Raw genomic sequence first — 19,684 nt, 5'->3', positions numbered from 1 at the left:
TGACTCCAACTTTTAAGTTTTCCTTAAAAACAGGCGCAAGACTTAAAACCCTGGATACAGCACTAATACAGTTAAGGAAGCAACTAAGCAGAGCAATGCATCCTATTTTGCAAAATGATTTGAAAGGCCCAGGATGAAAGAAATGTAGAAAAAAATAATGGTGTGATATTAATATGACCTTCTGCCATGCAGATTCTTTGAGTACATCCCCCCAATTTCTATTGTTAATTTTTCAGCAGAGCTTTCAACACCATCACCACCAAAAAAAATTCCACAGAACTCAAGACAGTAATTTACTCTAAAAAAAAAAAAACACCTGCAGCTTTATTAATAACCAACTTTTTTATTAGAGCAGATACAGTTGTGAAAACTGTACATTATACATTTTGGTTTCAAGGATTATAAATAAAGGAACTCACAGGTAGGGAGTTCTTTTTCACAGCAAGAAACTTTAAATAAACAAAGTCATGTTTTATTAAGTACATTGGCAGACTTCATGTGCTGTCCAAAATGTAGAGTACAGTATAACAACCCATTAGAAAGAGCCTTTCATGTAAAATACAGCTGTGCACATTTTAGAAAAATACCAACAATTTGAGCTTTGTTTTAAAAAAGCTTATAAATCATACATATATTTATAAATGGAACCAACATGCTCACTTTATAAACATATCCTTTTATTATCTGTTACCCATTATTTCCAAAGCGTTACACATTTGAAATAAACACTTGAGATTAAATATTTTATTTTATTTTATTTTTTTAAAAAATCAGCTTTCCCAGCATAAAGAGCTACGGGGTTAGGAAGGAGCAGTGGGAGTACTGGGGCTGACACAGGAACTTAAACGTTTCTTGGGTAAAAACGTACTTCCTAAATTTAAAAGTCAAAGCAAAATGTAAAAAATAAATAAATATACAAGTTGTAATTTTCATTTGCTCTCTTTCTTCATTCCATATTGGTCACACCCAGGATTCTCAACATATTGTACTTCTGCAAAAAACACCACTGGGTTACTCCCCTGCAGGTGAGAAAACAGAGTCCACACCTGTGCTAACATGTGAGGTGTCTCTTCCGCATTGAAAGGGTAGCAAATAAGATAAAAAGAACCTGATTAAACCATGCAGATAGTGGAAATATTTAGGAATAGCTCCCTCTCCTCAATGTAATGTTTTACAGAGATTTAACAGATACCGTTCCTCCCCTGATTTCCTTTTTAAATAATTATTTTTATAAAGACTATGTAGTTTCTCTAAATTAGCATGCTTCTGCATAATAAAGAATAAGTTATAAAACAGCAAAAAAAAAATCAGATTGTGTCAGAAAAACAAAGGACTGCAAAAGACGGGTACTTAAAACAAAAATGTCTAAGCCTTTAAAATGTGAACTAAAATTACAAAAGGACTTTGAAAAACACGAAAGGCATTAAATCGAGAAGCACTGATTTAACAAAGCTTTATGCTCTACCTGAATGTATTCAACAAAAATTTAAGTTGGAAAAAAAAGAGAAGAGCAGTTATTAATAGCATCTTGCTTAACTTTCATGGGAATTAACATAGCCACTGACAAGATTTTATTTGGTTGGTGAAGTACGTCAGCAATGAAACTGAATCCTTTAAACACCGATTACTGCAGTCCATGCAACGTTTTGACTACACTTCTCAGAATTCTGTTGTCTTTCAGATTTTAAAATTTAGCACCTCCTAAGTGCATAAATAATTCATCTCAGTAGTGTTAAAAATGTTCAAAATCAAACGATTTCTTAGGAAGGTATAATGCCTTCGCATTGCTAAATTGTAAAGATAAATAGCCTTTTATAGGTTTAGGAAGACTAAACAACATGAAGAATGATGTATTGCTATCAAAATAAACACATTTCCTCTAGAATTTTGTTATTTCTTTTCCTCGAGATGCAACACGTGTGCTTCATCCGGCCAGGACGGCACGCCGTGGACGACTATACGTCGTATTTAAATAAACAGCAAAAATGAACAGTCGTGCACAAGCAAACGAAACATTCTCTCCTGGGACATCCCAGGAGATGTGAGAGCAGCAGGTCGTGGCATAAGACTGGTGAGTGATGCTGCTACCTGTTTCTTCTAACGAGACAGGAGTGACTGTTGGAACCATGGCCACAGCAACACAATCCTCCGACCGCATTCCTTGGGCAGTCGTTTGTTTCCCCAGCTCCCTACTAAAAACGTCAGATGGTAAAATAGTAAGGCAGCTGTTGACTTCCATCAAAAAAAAAAAAAATGCAGCTCCATACATTTCCAGTTTAGTCACACTCTGCTAGGACAGATGGAGTAGCCAATGCCAAGAGCTTCGCCGGATGGGGCTGCTTCAGCAGATTTTAAAAAAGAATGATTATTAAGTTTTGCTCTCCGACACGGCTGCGTGCTTCAGCTCCCAGAGGACCCCAAAGCCACAAAGCATCCCCAGGGGGGACCGCACAGGTCCTCTGGCTGGGTTTTCCAAGTTTCATCTCTCGCGCGATCCCATCCTAATTCCAAGCCTCCTTCCCCACGTCTGAGTCTGCCTGGGGTGCGCCATTTAAAGGGCTGACGACACCACTGCAGAGAACTGTGGGCCAACACCACTAGCGGTCATGACTGCACCGAAGGGTCAAAACAGTTATCTCATTAAGTAACTATGTTGAATCACATTCAGGCACAGCCAAAGTGAAAGTGAAGGACAATACGGAGTTGTTAGGGGAGGAAAAAAAACAAAAAACAAAAAACGTAAATTTGGACATGGGAAAAGAACATTATAGATAGTGATTCTATAGAGGAATTAAGGCTGTTCTTACCTTTCTTATTCCGATCAAGTTAGAAAGTGAACAAAAAGAATGGCCAACCCGATATTCAACAGCATGACAAGGACAATCATGACTGAATTAGGGCCCTGGAAAGGAGACGGAACGGAACAAGTGTCACTTTTCCATGTTAATATCAACAGATACATTAGCTCACAAAACCAATTACCAAAAATACTAAAAAAAAACAAAAAAAAACAAAAAAAACCCAACACAGTCACAGTAGATAAGGCATGAATGACGACAGCAGTTCCAAAAGGTATGAACTAAAAATAGCTGTGCTGTATTTAGACGGCGCAGCCTCTGAACTTTCACTTAAAAATGAACCTGGTCTTGATCAAACCTAAAAGATGACTTAAAAAATAACTTACTTCCTTCACCTCAAAACACTGGGCAACAGTCCGAGTGAGACACAGCTCGCTGTAATGGGTGTAAAGCAAATGGGAATTTGATAGGCATTTTTTGTTAAGGCGTAATTTGGATGAGCAAGAATAGCTTCTTCATAAAGGCTATTAGAACAGTGTCTTTAGGACAATGAGGCTGCTCAGGAAAAGTTTAGGAAAAACTCAAAGTGAGGGTCTCTGACTTGATTTTCCTGGTCTTCTTTATGGATACCACCCCTCCCCTAAAATAAGAACCACAAGTAGGAAACTGAACCTTTTCAGAAATTATCGTGCGGGTCTACTGTTTAATTTCCCTGCTCATAGCCGTGACATTTCAGATATCAAGTTATATTTTAACAAATCACAGAATCCTATTTTGATGAATACCGCTACAGTAAATACCATGTAGTCCAACATATGCAAACTTTTCTTGTTCAAAAAAAACCCAAAGAAAAAGAACCTTTATGACCCATCTTTTCAGACCTGCCCATACTTGGCCATCTTTATTACTACAAAGATGTGATCTTGGTATTTACAATTAAAATAGTGTCTAATTCTTTTGTTTTTTTGAGTAAAAGTAGATTTATTTAGATGTACATGGGACTGGGAGGGAGATGGTTGTGGTTAAAGTAAAGGTACACACTCCGTAGACAGAGTGCAGGCTGTTTCAGAAGGCAAGAGAGAATGACCAACAGTATCTAATTCTTAAGTGGCACTAAAAGTGTTCTAAACCTTGCTTTATGAGGGAGGGAGGGTAGGTCTCATTTTACAGATGAGGAAACAGCTGGAATGATACCTGACTGTCCAGTGAGACTACAGTGACAATGTGTCACCGAGTACTCAAATGCTGTACTGGTGTGATTTTGGTGGTGAGTGGGAAGTGAACAGGGAGATTGGAGCCGCTGTTAGTCCAGTTCTCATCTTGCAGGGTCTAGGGCTTGGGTCCCACATCCTTCAAGGAGGTCTCCTTTCTGGATGAGGCCAGCACCCCCTGGTAGAGGTCAGTGTCCTGTTCTTTCTCTAGGCTAATACTTCACACTTGGTTGTCATTTCTTGTTAACTGTCATCTCATCCTTCCTCTCCGTCCCACCCCGGGGCCCTGCCTTGCTCACCACTGTGTACCCACATGTAAGCGTTGCCCAATTCATTCAGGCAACCAAGAGTTAATGAAAACCTATCTCCTGGCACTTTTCCCGGTGCTATGGGAGGTGGTGGTTGAACGGATATATTCACTGTGTTAGACAAAGAACAGGGTGATTAATCAAATCAGGGTGCAGGAGAGGAGGCATAAAAATGAGTGCCCTTGACACAGTGACCATTAGGAAGAAGAAAACCCCAAGTAAACGGGAGGAAAACAGATACATAATTCTTCACAGTGATGACTGGTTCCGTTCTCCACAGCCCTGAGAGGGTAAGTGTCTCACCCAAGGTTACTCAGCTAGTTTGAACAAATCAAAACTGGGATTAAACCTCAGTCTGTTCACTTTAGAGCCCCATATTCTTGCTTCTGTGTCTCTGTTAAAGCCCCAGGCCTTAGTTTAATCATTTCCCAACAACTTCTTTAAAATGGCGTTTTTCATCTGTATCCTATGCTTCTGTGGTAACAAGACAACATCAAATCGTGATAACGACCAACGGTTCTTTTAGAACAGTTCTGTTCTAAATTACCAAGTATTAACCTATGTAACTCCAACCATGGTTAACTTAGAACATACAAATAATGTAGGAAACTCATAACTCAGAAGAGAATTGAGATGATCTTCCAACATTATTATTATTCAGCACGGAAATTAAGGAAGTGCTATTAATATACAAACTTTGATTAGATTTTGCTCATAAATATGTTAAGAATTTTGGGGGTCATTAACTCTTTGGGGGTCAGTGAATTTCATTCATAAGTCCCACAGCAATATGAAAGATGAGAAAAGGTAACAACAGGGTCAGAACCACATGGTGTAGCGTTCAGTGACTTGCACTGGACCCTGGGAATGCAGAGTGATAAAGTTCCTTCAGTAAAGTTTCCTTCAAAAACACAGTGTGGCTGGACCTTTAACTCCCATTTCATAAATCCTTGTAAGTTTCCATGAATTTATCCAGCCTTTTTGAATTGATTAGTATTTGAGGTTTGTGTGTTGATGAGTGTGTATGTGTTTTATATATAAATACATATACTCTCTATTGAATGCACATTTAGCCTGTATATATACACTAACATACACACATACATACATTTATCCTACCAGTACAGCTCCATTTATAAAGCTGTTTTTGAGGATAACCCAGTGAAGATGAGGGTAAACCAGCAAAAAAAAAAAAAAGGCTCAAACAGCAACCAGGTGAAAAATAAATTCTGGGACACTATGTTTAATAAGGCAGAGAGCAAGACGTGACCTCTGTGTTCTTCAGATACCTAGGCTGGGTACAGGGTGGAAAGCTTTAAGATGAAGTCTCATAAATACGACTGTGGTGGCCAGTTGTAGCTTAAAATAGCAAAATGAAAAAAATTCAGTCTTGCTTTTCAAGACTGACTGGGACAGGTGTCATAAAAGAAGCTGTGCAGGGCGAAGTGCACGTCTTGATGGGAAGAAACTTCCCGGCAGTGAGAAAATAAAGGTGCAGGAAGTACAAATACAGAACAAGTTGTAGATTTTTTTTTCTTCAAGAAAAAGATCACTCATTTAAACCTGTGAAGAATTTGCTGTAAAGTTAGTACAGTTTCTTTATGTTAAACCTAAAACTTCTCCAAAGACATGAAAAGAGCAAAGTATAATTATGGGTACTTATTGTATGTGTGCATGGGATTCAAACCTGATGTAGCAGGGCTGCCTTAGGTCTTAACTGTGATTCAGAAGAAAGGTAGGGTACGTCTCCAAGTAAACTTGGCAGGTGATCACAGTAATGGCTAAGAAAAAAGCGCAGGTGGTTTTCAGGAGTTGTGATGCTAAAACAGAAGACCGCTCGCTGGTCTATTTGATGATAAGGTTCTAGGATACCTCTACTGCCTCCGCCCAAGCTGCCCTATCACAAAATCCTGCAGAAATGTTGGTATCTCACAGAATGCGCGTCTCCTGGAATATGAGCCCAGGTGCAACCACTGCCCGCGGGAGCCCGACATTTGAGGAAGGCTGCAGGATAATCCTTGCTGTCGCTTCCCTTCCCCCACCTCTTGAATACAGGTAATTAACTCGCTCTAGTGTCCACTTATGTCCCAGAAGACACTCTGTTTCTAGGAGATCAGTATCCAGGGTGATCCTGAGGATGGGTCAGAACCTCCTGGAATATTCAGTGTTGAACTTAAACTTAGTAACAGCCAATGTTTCTGGAAGACTTACTCTGGGCCAGGCACTGTGCTAAGAACTTTCTAAATATCAGCTCCCAACAATCTTACCCTACAGGTACAGATGAAGAAACCAAGGCCCAGAGCAGTCAGGAAACCTGCCCAAGGTCACACAGCTGGTGAACACCACAGCTGGGATTTGAACCTAAATCTGGTATCAGAGGTCATTAGCCTCTACTGTCCCAATGAGCTGGCCGACTAAAACTGCAGATGGCTGGGCCAGCCACCCTGCAAGTGGTGATTCGGACTCAAAGTAGATCTCTCACAGCTGCCCACCGAGAGCACTCACAGATTCAGTCTGGTGTTCCCTCTAATACCTGCTTTGGTGGGAATGTTTCTATGACTTTCCAGGTTGCTATTGGTACACCTCTAACTTACACAGTGTCTTTTTATCTCAAAATTGTATGTAGTGCGCTTTTGTTTGTTTGAAAGGTCATTCGCTGCCTTTATAATGATTCTGTCATGTCTTAACTCTCTAAAGAAAACAGTTACCAGGGGTGTGAAAGGCAGCTTTCTGTTACTCTTAGGAAGAGGAGGTTAATTGTTAAACTCTTCACACGAAGGTGCCCACTCAGCCTCGACTCCCAGTTCCTGACAGAGGTACAGAGCTGCCTGGCCTCCCTTCTCCCTCGGGGTGTGTAAGGGAACCCGAGAGACCAGCCTACTGAGCTGGAGGATGCTGGGCTAATTCTAAGAAGCCAGCGGTTGTGCACATCAGTGAGACAGATACTGTTGCTAAACACGAAGGCTGTGAACTTATCAAGAATACCTATTACAGAAAAGAGCACGGTAACTCACCTAATACGTGGGACAGGGGGCATGCACTTTCCCCTGGGGAGTACTGGAAGTCAACTGAATCCCACTACTGGGTACCCAAAGGTATACACAACATGGCCTTGCATTGTTTGAAGTTCCCCCTTGTAAGTCAGGCAAACTAATACTAATATTTATGTGAAGTTTCATTAACCTATGGATATAAATGCTGAAAGCCAAATGAGAAGTGAGTTACTACATTTAACAAATTCAATCGTGATATTATTGTCATATATAGTATAGTTATAATACCAGGATGCTGATAGATCAATGTTAATTTTTTTTTAAAAGAATGCTTACTGAACAGTCTCATGTTCTGCTTTGAAAAGCATTTATCCAGACTGTCAAAAAGTGAATTATGCTAATCTGATTAATTTATATTTAGATAATTAAAAAGATGAGAATTTTAAAAAAAAGGTGGGAACCAGTGTTAGATTTATCTAAGAAATTTCAAACATAATTTAATTCACAAAATGAATTTCAATGCTTAGCCTACGTGTAGACTGAACAGACAGAAGAAACTGATGCCAAGTTACTAATCCGTGCACCAGAAATTAACACATCTTAAACTGACGATACGTCAGTTAAAAAATAAAAGAAACTGGTTGTATTATATTCTTGTTGGCCAGAAATACTAGTCCACACCTTTATGCAAATATGTCTCTGAAATTACTAGTAAATATTTGGGCTGGCTCCGGCTTCCTTACAGTCTGTTCCAGGTCAAGAGACAAGTCATTTTTTTTTAAAATAACAAACTAGGTAGCTTCAGATTTTATAAATTATACGGAATTAGTACTTTATCAAATTCTATAGATCACTAACAAGTATCACTGAATGAGGACGTAGACATTTACCAATAACTGAAAGCTTTCTGGTTGACTACTAAAAACCTTAAATGCTCAAGACTGATAATAAAAACCAGCATCTACCAGAAAACTGGAATTTTAGGAGCATTTATACCCTGAGGAGTTAGAAGACCAAAGGAATTTTCTTAAGCAGGTGAAAAATTTCAGTTCTCTTTTGGGAAAGAAAAATGTTCTGGCTGTAAAATCTGGCTACCAAGTAAAATCCAAACTAAATATTTATGAGAGTAATTCACCATAGCTAGAAAAGATGTTCTTTGGTCTAAAGATGCTGGCTGTTGTGGGGGCGGAGTCAAAGGACAGGTTAAGAACTGAGCAAGTGGCAGCCGCGCTGTCTCCCCAGCAAGACCTCAGAGAGTGGCTGGCCCTCCACAGGGGCTGAGATTCCTTTCTAGCCATCAGTCAGCTACTTCTGTGTGCTGCATGTGTCTGTCCCCTGCTCCCACCTTCACACACTGAAGCCCCGACCCCAGATGCCATGGTATTTGGAGGAGGGGCCTCTGGGAGGTAATGAGGTCATGAGGATGGAGCCCCCATGATGGCATTACCGCCCTTGGGAGGAGACAGCCTGCTGCTTTCCTCTGTCCGCCCTGTGTGGCCACAGTGGGAAGGGGGCCTGCGTTCTAGGAACCATGGAGTGGGTTCTCATCAGACACCAAATCTGCTGGTGCCCTGATCTTGGGAATCTTCAGCCTCTAAAACTGTGAGAAATACACATTTGCTGTTTAAGCCACCCAGTCTATGGAATTTTTGTTACAGCCATCAGAGCTAAGACAGCCACGATGAAGCTCAGCCCCAGGTGCTGGTAAAGCCATGCTCAGTGTGATGCTGTAACCTGCAGGTCAGGTCAGCCTGCCTGCATGAAGCCAGCAGGGAGGAACTTCTGCCCCGAGGGCCCTGTGCTGGCCAAGCTGCAAGGGCTAAGCGCTGCTGTAGCCCATGCTCGGCAGGACTCTGCTAGCCTGGGTGCCACCCCGGCGCAGGTCCCCTGCGCAGCCACCCCAAAGACCCAACCCCAGGAAGGGGAGGGCGGGCGCATCCTGCACAACTTACTGAATTGGCTTCTTTTTCCGAAGGAGGGCATGGGTCGTTGCTCGCTGGATTCTTTGGTATGGCAAGTTCAGACGTCTTAGCTTTTGGCTCAGCTTTGCTTTCTTTGGCAACTGGTTTTGTCACAGATTTCGGGGGGCTCCACTTGTTGGGCGATGGCTTGTGCGCCGACGCGGCGGGAGGGCGGACGGGCCCCTCATCGTCCTCCACGGGCGGGTGCTGCGGGGCGTTCAGTTTCACGTAGTAGCCGTGGTACTGAGAGTGCAGCTCCCCATTACTGGGGTTGGGGACGTGGTGGCGGCCAGAGTACTTGGAGTGGGGCACGACCGCCCCCGCCTCCCTGGAGGGAGCCTTGGACGCCAAGGGCTGGTTGACGACGGCCATCACCTGCTCATTGACCGCGCTCCTGCTGTCCAGGTTGAGTCTGGCCCCTGAGCTGGGGTTCTGCTTCCTCGCCGGCTTGGGGGAGGGAAGGCGGCCTTGTCTGGGGCTCAGCTCCGGGGACCCCGGCGGTGTTGTGCCTTTGCGATAAAAGTGAGGCGACTCCTTTGGCGTGGGTGGCTTTTCCAGTACCTTTTCTTCTGGCTTCTCTTTAGCATCCACACCTTCCTGTGATCTCTGTTTGATATAATCTGGGCCTGGGGAGAAGATGGACACAGAAGGGGAGGTGACAAAACAAAAATAAGGCACAAAGGCTTGTTCCTCGTGGTCGCTACTGACATATTTTTGCTCAATCAGCTTAGCCTTTCCTCTTTCTCTCTTAAATATATTTAAAAGGCTTTGACTAAGCACCAGGGCGTTTCCTTCCCCAGGAGAAAAGATTATTTATTGCTGAAAAAGTTGTACGTTAATATATGCCATTACTTATACTATTTTGGTAGCTGTAAAAGTTACACAGTTCTGACTTCCCTGATAATTGCACTGTTTCTTCCTGCCAGCAGAATTCACATGGATGGAGTGCTGGTGACAACACTGTAATTAATCTGCACGTTTAAATTACATGGTATAACAAAAACACATAATGTATACACTCATATACAAAAAGAAACTGACTTGTATATTTGATGTTTAATATATTAGAACATTTAAATGTATTAAATCAATGTTTAGTAAAGTATCTACACTGTAAGAGGATGAGCAGATAACTTTTTTGGTGGGACAGGTAACATTTTTAATGACCATTCATCAAAGGATCATTTAAACTTCCTAGTTAGAAATAACCTCTGACGCTTAGGTTACACTTTACAAAGTAACTTACTCGGACTCCCTTCACCGCCTGGATTTGCATCAGCAGTGTTTCTGAGGGCCTCAAAGTCAAGCCAAGGCAGTTGTCTTTGGCTCTGTAGTCTCAGGATTTTCCCCCCTTTTCTGAATACTTTAGAGTTGTTTAACAATCATATGTTATTTTTATAAACAGAAAAAAATTCATTTAAAAACCAGGACCTTGGTGCACTGTTATTTTACGGGCAGATTTTGGGAGGAATGAGGTGTAAAGAGAATGTGCACCACAAGCTGGTATTGGCAGTGACAGCTTAAGGAGGACCTCTCCGGGGCTCTGACACATGCTCCCCGGCAGTGCCCTCCTTGCTTGGCATTGCCTCCCAGCCCCTCCCCAGGAACCAGGGTCAGCTACCACTCCGCCCATCAGCCACTTTTCATCTCAGGAAGATGAAGTCAAAGTTACACAGTCCAGTTGGCGCTCTTCTCTGCAAATGGGCAGCAGCTGAAACGTCATCTCTGGAGTATCGGGGGGCAGAAATCACCCACCAACTGCCTTATAGGAGCTGCACCTCTGGTCAACTCCATGGCATCGCATCTGCTGACTTCCCTTCCTGCCCCGCCTCCCACCCCTCAGCTCAGAGGGGCTGGAGAGCAATTATCCTTAACTGTTTAAAATGTAAACTGCCTGCTTGTAATTGCTCTTCCTGGGGTGGTCTGAGCGATGGAGCAGTTACTGCTGTGAGCCTGCTATTTATCACAAAACATATTTTCCAAAATTTAAAGCCTCACCAAAATCTTAGGACGCAGGCATTTTCCAGTTTGCGTTGATGTGGGAATAGCTGTAGCAGCTGAAAAAACCCAAAAGTCACATAGCTCCTGTGTATCGTTAAGACAAAACAGAACGTGACACGTAATATAAGTAAGCCTAGAAATGAGAATTCCCGAGAACCCACATTTGTAGGTTGTACTCAGGGCCAGAAGCGTAATAGCCAAAGCTCGGGGTTCCAACTTCCCCAACAAGTCAAGGTTGCATGCTAACAAGTGAGATTTCCTTTCCGGCCTTGGTGAAGCGCTGCCTTTTAAATGGTTGGCAATTTTCTTTTAAATGCTCCATCAAAAATGGCAGTATGAATTCTTGGCACAGAGGGATCTCACTTGAGTGACGAAAAAGAGGAAATGGCAATTATTCAAAAGGTGCTTTCTGCTTCTGAATTCTTTCTTGGTGCGCTGACGGGACCACACCACCCAAAGACACATCAGCAGGAGTGCAGGAGAGCAATGCTCCTCATCGGCAGGCATGCCCCTGCCTGTAAAAACCCATTTATGGACATTTACACTGGTCTTGCATGGAGAAGCTCCTCATCTACCGCAGGCGTGTTTTTATACAACCCCAACTCTGCCACGCCTTGTTTACATATTTTTCTCTCTCCCCTCTACCCCAAATTTCCTCAGCCTTGGTTTTATTTGTGCTTTACTATTATCCAGTGTTCCATCATCACTGAAACACACTGTCTAGGTATGGGAGTAAATGTTCTGTGCAAAGGTAACAGTCAAGAGCCAATGGATTTTTAACTTAAGCAACATAGCTCTGAAACACAAGTTACAAGAACTTTTAATATCTTCAATCTATGGGGTTAAGTGCAAAGGTATTTTGCAAATCTTTCTATTTTAGGATTAAGGCATATTAAAAACTAATGTTTAACTTAAGCACATGCACAGAAACAAATGGGAGAAAAACAGACCCTGGCAAACAGGACCAGTTCTACATTCTTAAAGTTAGAAGGAAATGACAGTCACTGAACCATGAGAAATAAAGCTGTCAAATAGACCAAGTGCTTCATTTTGAAAAAGCGAGACCCTAACAGTGACGCTTACAAGTTTAGGATTTATCCGGGTGACTGCTGGTCTCACCTGCATTTCCTGCAGAAAGCAGATTAGAAGCTGAAACGGGAGCTGCAGATCCCAGCAGAAGTGACAACGGCCAGCAAAGGCTGACACTGAATAGCTAGGAAAGAGAGTTGATTTGGGAGGAGACTCAAGGCGATCCAGTAATAGTGGGGCCAAGAAAAAGAATTAAAAAAAAAAAAGTGATAGGCTTTAGTTATCACTGGAAAACCCTATAGTACTTGGACACAAAGCACAGTTTCAAACGCTTTTTGTAAAGGACAAAGCTCTTCCTACCTCTTCATTTATACGGTTGTGAACAGGCTAAGCAGAGAATGATGTAGCCACTGGAGGAATTTTTCTTAATGGACTTTTGTGAAGCTACTTTGTATTCCAATGAATGTATTCATTATGTTTATTAACTCTCAAATACTCCTCTAATCACTCCTTTTAGATCTTTGGAAACCTCATGTATTGCTCTTCTGGACAGTTTTCCTGTCCTAAGTGTCCTAGGAAAGGCATTTCTTACATGAGACTTGTGCCCGTCTCCTAAGACCAGGTTTTCAGGCATAATGGTTCAGATTTATCTACAGAGCTTCTGATGATATTTGAAATCTGTTGAGGTCAAAGCATTTACTAGAACAGTGGAAGCATATTCCAGCACCACCTTTCAGATTACAAAAAAAAAAAATTCCTAGCTTTATTATAAATACTGCCTGGATAAGGGAATAAATGTACTTCCAAAGCAGTGGCTCTGTATTTGCTGCCTAGCAGAGGCACCTGGGGTGCGAGTCCCAGAGACTTCAGTAAGTAGGCGTCGAAGCCTAGAAATCCTGATGGTTAACAGTTGCTCCAGGTAACGCTGGTGTACCCAGTACAGACACTGAACAGCATGCCAGAAAGCATGCTGCCTAGAGGCAGACAGAACTCCAGCCCTGCCCAGCTGTGTCCAGTGGGAAATGGTTCCACCATGGCGGAATCAGCGGGGGACTGGCCAGTTAAATGAAGACAGATTTTCCAGGGGAAGATGAAGTGCTTTTTAAACAAGATATTTAATATAATGCAGAGGACAGAAGTTTTTCCTGGACAACTTTCCTGGAAGGCACACGTTGTGCCTGCTACTTGTTCTGTGTAGTAACGCGTGTCAGCACCGCAATGCCAGCAGCAGAGGCTTGATGCGATGCAGCAGTTCATTAAAAAGGCGAGTCAGGATGTTGCCAGGGAGGGAAACTATGACAAGTGTTGATAGTTGTTGCAGTCAGCATTTTTCGCTGTTTTTATAGATGGTATTTATGAATCCTAAGGGAATTTTCTTCCCCTCTGGGGATTCATATTGGGAAGAAGTCAGATACAGGTCACCTGCTCACTGACATGCCACACAACACGGAACAACAACATTCAGCACATGTCATCCACCCACACGGAAAGGTTACTCGTTCCAGTTGGCACGAAGGCTCTGAACAGAGACGGCAGACGGTAACAGCCGGGTATCCAGCGAGTTCTTTATAGGTGAGCCTCAGTGACGTGGCTGGGCCCAGAAGGAACACCAGGGAGACACCCCAGGACGAATGTCTACAAGGGCAGTGCTGCTAGCAAATGCCTTGTAGCAATACCAGAAGTCATTACATAGAAATTAGATATTTTTGAGGGAGACTGCCAATCAGTAAAAGAGGACCAGACTGAAAGATTAAAAAAAAAATACTCTAATTGCAGGATCACTTTCATATGCTATGTGGAAAGAATGCCACTATCCTGTAGGACTTTAGAGTCCTGTCTGTAATAATACTGCAACTTCTGTGAACACAGCCATAGCACTCTCGTCTGCAAGCCACGGGGATGGCCACCCAGAGCACTACCCACGGCAGCCGTTCAATCCACATGTGTGCGGAACTGAATCCACCGGAATAAGTAAGTGGTAAGGATAACCGGCAAACCTATGAATTACTAATTTCATGTCAACTGGTGGATTATTCCATTTCCCTTTTTCTATGAAAAAAGTTTACTCAGAATTTTGGGTTTGGAAAGTGAGTTTAGAAAATCATCTATTGACAGGATGCTTGTCTTTTCTTAATCAAAAATATTACATAGTAATGGTTAGCACAATTATATAATGAAAAGGAAAATATAAATTCTTATGGTGTCTAGTTCGTACCAGAAGTGTAAGCTTAGTCATCTACCAACTCAAACCTATATACTAAGACTTCAAGTAATCAACATACTGTGTGTGGACATACATGCTGTTACACACTGAGTGTATGGTGCTGGCGGGGTGGGATCACATTCATGTGCTGAAGCCCCAACCCCAAGGTGATGTTATTTGCAGGTGAGGGCTTTGGGAGATGATTTACATTAGTTCATGATGGGCTTAATGCTCTTACAAAAAGAGGAAGAGACACGAGAATTCTCACTCTTCAGGTACATGCACTGGGGAGATACCATGTGAGAACACGGTGAGACAGCCATCTGTGAGCCAGAAAGATGGTCGTGACCAGAACCCTACCATGCTGGCACCCTGATCTTGGGACTTCCAGCCTTCAGAACTGGGAGAAATAAGCAGCTACTGTGTAAGCCAACCAGTTTAAAGTACTTTGTTATAGCAGCCAGTGCTGACTAATACACACATACTTTGACACAGGAAGACAAGCTTGTTGGGGGGGTGGTTGTCTCCCCAGAGGGCTCCAAGTGATACACTTACCACATTCTCAGTCTTTTTAAACCCATGGACCAGTCATCCCCACAACTGATAAGTAGCACTTAGAATTAAAAACAAAAGCATCTCAATGGAAAGGAAACTCAGAACAGTGGAGCAAAGAGCCATACATAGGTTTCCCAATCCTCTTCCCCCTACGTCCCACTCCCCCTACCTCCTTAGTGATCATCCAGTCTCACCTCAGCCTCCCTGGCTCAGACACCCAATTTCATCAGCACTCTGAAGCACAGCCATCCCTCGGGGCAGACGCACATCACCCACACTCACAAGACTGATGTATGACACCAGAAGGCAAGTCATTGGCTTACAATGGGCAATGTAAATGTCACCGAGGCCAGAGACTTGCCCTGATACCACCACTGCATGCTTTCCCAGCTGGCAGACCTCCACGAGGAGCTCAACCAAAATTAGAAGGTTACTGGTGAACGTGGAATCGGGACAGGAGCACGAGATGAATCAAGTATCTGATGGCATCGGGCTGAGCAAGCCTGATGAGTCCATTGCCTCAGGCGGGTGATCCTGCCAATAAAGCCATACACGGCTGGCTACGGCTCTCTGCATCCTTCTCCATAACAGAAATGCCCTTGCCAGCGCAACTGCACCACTCCAAGGTTTTGGCCATGGCTTCTCCCTCCTCTGCAGAGTGGGTGGATGGGCACTGCCAAGTTTTGCGTCTGTGACTTTCTTCTATACTGCTTTGGGTGACCAAGTCTTCAGAAGTTTTAATACACTCAATCAGGTCACAAGGATATCTTGCTGTACTACAGCTTTGCTGTCACTTATGATCACTTACTGCACCTTGGTGCAGTCTCATGGGCTCATTTTAAAGTTTAACTAAGAATATTTCCTGGTGGACGACGCACTGTGTCACTCATACTCTTGGCAATTCAGGTTTCGGTGTACGTATACAGTTATCTACGTGCATTCACATATATGCATTTGCTTTTTATTATGTCAGAACTCGGCCCTTTGACTGATAAAGCCATCACACATGGCTATATTTTTCCCCTTTGTAGTATTCTACAGTTCAATTAAAAACTGTTTTGAACCAAAAGTGTAAGACTGAACTAAGATGGTAAATATCTGAAAATACTGCCAACTCCGGAACAGAGATAACTTATACTTAGAGCACTTTCATGGTAAGCTGTGACAGACATCCCTTTCCCCAGGATTAACAACTTCTATGCACGGCACATCCATTACAAACAAAGGCAACATTGATATCTGAGATATGTAAATTAAACGAGCAGCCTGACTCAGAAAAAGTACTTGAAAGCCCTTTTAGAAATGTCTCTCTGATTTGATCACCCTGTAAATGCAGAGTGGAAAGCATGAGTTATGCTCCCTTGAGAAGATCAATAATACTCTGTACAGAAAGGGCTTTCTATACTGTTGCTGAAGGAAGTGTTGGCTGTGGGTCAAAGGGGACTGCAGCCGTCCCTCTTAGCTCTTGTCTCAAATAGACCCCTTGTCATCTCCTGCAACTGTGATGTATTCATTACAGATGGACAACTTGCTTATGTAAAACTGTCTTAGCTAGGAAAGGGTGGGATTACATTTTCCCACAATACTTTCCCCCTCTCAAATACTTTCGCACCATAAAAGGCTTTTAAAACCATTTAGTCTGGAAAATTGAGATGACCTCCCATATCATTTACCTCTCGTTAACACCTAATGGAAATCTCCCGGGGGACCCTATATCCCAACAGAAAATTAACAACAGAATCAAGGAAATACGATCTGCAGACAATAGTAAGTTTGTTTGCTTCCAAATCAGCTCTGGCCCAGGGCTGCTCGGTGAAGCTGCGCACTGTCTCCTGACCACTGAGCTGCCCCCAGCGGCAGTGCTACTGAGGAGACATCCCTCCCCCCTGGCTGAACCCTCTCCCCAGCTCTCACCCCCTAGAACAGGTAGTTGCCCTAGACTTACGTCCAGGGAAGCATGAGTTTCCAGGAGACCGTTTATTTCTACTGCAAAAAATGGAAATTTCCCCTTTCCTGAGAAAATACACGTATGTAGTCAATGACTTAATCCCTCCTAGAGGTTTAAAAGAGAGATGTGCGCGCCCGCGCACACACACACACAACCCACCATTCATCACGCTGGTTACCTCCCTTGAACTATCAGAGAAGTCACTCTGTGACAACTCAGCAACCAGACTGGGCCCCTCCCCAGACACTCATAAAACTGAGTCTTGTTAACATGACCTTTTACTGTCTTCATTCTCTGCAGGAAAGACAACAACAAAAAAACCGAACAACCCGTATCATTTCCTTCTCATTCTCCCATCCTTTATCTCACCAAGTTTCTAGCTTTTACACGGATTCTTGCTCTTCTGTTCACCTTGACTTTCCCTATTCATGTAGTCACACTAATGCCCAAATATACCTCCATCATTAGAACCCAACAGGTATTGGATACATACGTCATGCAGGGAGCTGGTTATCCAGCTTGATTTAATAGAAACCAATGTGGGAAAACTCTTTACCAAGAAAATGTAAATTTCTATATTTATAAATTTAGAACATTTCTTTTGGCCTCTGCCTAAAAATCTGTTGATCCCTCAATCAATGGGAAGATACTGTTTCTAAAACAACAGAGAAACATACATAAAAAAGTAGGGACTGCCATTTCATTATAGAGAGGGATGGAAACAGTCTACTAGGAAACCACTAAAAAGTGAGTTAAATATTTAAACCTACTGTAAATATTTGTTGCTGTTTTATAACATTGGAGAGGCAGATGATCTGGACTGATTTTGTGTGTATGTGGTTGTTACTTTCATTTCTTTTATCATGACATACATTTTGGATCTGTGCAGGCTCACCTGTCGTTTAAGTGGTATATACTTCTTTACATCCTAACCGAGACAGGAGGAAAGAGGCAGGGCATAGCCACTGAAGGAATAACAAGGCAACTGAGGACAGGACAAACTGGTTAGAACCAAGACTCAACTTCCAGTAGACCTTGAGCCTCATGGCACACCCACAGGCACCAGGACAGCTCCTGGGCTGACCATAAACAGTCCAAAAGTGGGCGAGGAGGCCCAGTTCCTGGAAATCCCTGACCCTTCTGCAACACAGCTGGAGTAATCCTTATACTCATTAGCGTATGAACTTACCCAGCCCCTAAAAACAAACAGCCCTGCACCTGTGGTCGCTTGCTCTCTTGCCTCCTGAGACCCCCGCACTCTGTCTATGGAGTGTGTTATCTCTCAAAATAAACTTGCTTCCACTTTGCTGTGCCTCACTCCTGAATTCTCTCCTTTTCAAGCCAAGAACCTACTCTCCGGCAACACAACCACATCCCTTTGAGGTATATTTAAAGGAAGGTCAGAGCACTAATTGGCTCTTCTTTTACTGCTAATGGGGTTGTTTACAGGTGCCTCTGATTTTGAGGTATTTGTTTTAGCATCTACAATGGTTCCCCGACACTCTTAATATGATTTCTGAGATACTTCTTTTAGATTCTCGTCTCCTTTACTGCTATCAGCTGAAAGTTGCTGCTGTGGTGACTGGTTGAGGGGTGGGAGGGAGGGAGATTTGAGGAGGGTTGGGAGAGTTGGGGAGGTGGGGTGAGGGGGTTGGGGGAGTGGAGGAGGTGGGGGCTGGGGAGTTGGGAAGGGTTGGGGGAGTGGAGGAGGTGGGGGTTGGGGGGAGTAGGGGGAGGGGAGGGTTGGGGGGAGTAGGGGGAGGTGGGAAGGGAAAGAAGGTCACTGGGGAACCAGCCAAATCTCACTTCAGATGTGATGACTCCATGCTCCCACTTGTTTTGTAGTGTTCCTGAAATTCACCAGGCACAGGCCTTGGGGTTAAACCCAAGCGGAAACCGGAGGCAACGCTCCCACCTCCCCCATCACAGGACCACGGTCCTACCTGGCTGGTAGAAGTCAGGCGACAGCTCCCGGGCCACGGCTCTCGCGATGTCGCACTCCTGGCGGGCCGCCAGCGCAGCCTGGTCGGCGGCGTCGGCCTTGGCTCTGGCGTGCGCGGTCCTGCTGGGGCACAAAGGGCGGTCAGCACGCGGGGCTCCTTGCGAATTACGCAGGCCCAGCGAACAGTCTCCCCGGCAGGCGCAGGCGGGCGGGGGGGGGGAGGGGGGAGAAATGCTAATTGTGATCCTGGCCCCACACCTGCAGCAGGAAGTGTTACAGCCTCACAGCTGTGAGACATCAGTGATAATCACGCAGAGGAAACCACCTGTGAATTGCCTCAACCCTTCTCTCCAGGTTCATGAAAGTAAAAGTAAGTTCTGTGCAGCTTACTGCAAAGCCTGGTGTTCAAAACTTCGGATCAAATTCCCTGTTCACTTTGGTTGGCATTCCCCCCTGCCTACCACAACCATGGAGAGTAGAATTAGAGCCTGTGAATTAATACAGAGTTCATGGGTTTAATTCTTACGGTGGAATCAATACAAGAATTTGAATAAGAAAGCTCTGCCCACTGGTGTGCTGGTACAGTAGCTCTCTGGGGGAAACAGTAAAACTGATCTGTAGCACTGACTGGTTTCCATGGTGTATATACACTCCCACCAAGGCCAATTCAAACTACCAGCGTGACACTGCAGAATGTGTCGCTGGGACGAGATGCCTGTGGTGGGCTCTCCCCAG

At 43.6% G+C, this 19,684-nt stretch overlaps 1 protein-coding gene and 1 long non-coding RNA gene across 6 annotated transcripts in view; one reads left to right on the top strand and one right to left on the bottom strand.

Moving 5' to 3' along the window:
* Positions 1–18,892, top strand: part of LOC116286019 (uncharacterized) — a 136,133-nt gene extending 117,241 nt beyond the window's left edge. The window contains exons 4-5 of one of the 2 annotated variants that reach the window (XR_012065434.1): positions 14,078–14,272; positions 18,853–18,892. This is a non-coding gene — a long non-coding RNA (uncharacterized lncRNA). Of the gene's footprint in view, positions 1–14,077; positions 14,273–15,449; positions 16,339–18,852 lie in introns of those variants that run through there. The other variant, XR_012065433.1, reaches the window with a different exon arrangement.
* The window catches only part of JPH1 (junctophilin 1), a 73,703-nt gene continuing 54,345 nt past the window's right edge, over positions 327–19,684 (bottom strand). The window contains exons 3-6 of one of the 4 annotated variants that reach the window (XM_031692280.2): positions 18,951–19,069; positions 9,263–9,897; positions 2,808–2,902; positions 327–2,336 (exon numbers count right to left, since the gene is read on the bottom strand). In XM_031692280.2, coding sequence (XP_031548140.1) covers positions 2,822–2,902; positions 9,263–9,897; positions 18,951–19,069 — 835 coding nt within the window. In that variant the 3' untranslated portion in view covers positions 327–2,336; positions 2,808–2,821. Of the gene's footprint in view, positions 2,649–2,807; positions 2,903–9,262; positions 9,898–18,950; positions 19,070–19,684 lie in introns of all 4 variants that reach the window. The other 3 variants (XM_031692283.2, XM_031692281.2, XM_031692284.2) reach the window with 3 other exon arrangements.

This window comes from Vicugna pacos, chromosome 29 (assembly GCF_048564905.1).
Source record: "Vicugna pacos chromosome 29, VicPac4, whole genome shotgun sequence".
Taxonomy (NCBI): domain Eukaryota; kingdom Metazoa; phylum Chordata; class Mammalia; order Artiodactyla; family Camelidae; genus Vicugna; species Vicugna pacos.
The sequence above is the reverse complement of the archived record's forward strand: the minus strand, read 5'-3'. Positions and strand labels throughout refer to the sequence as shown.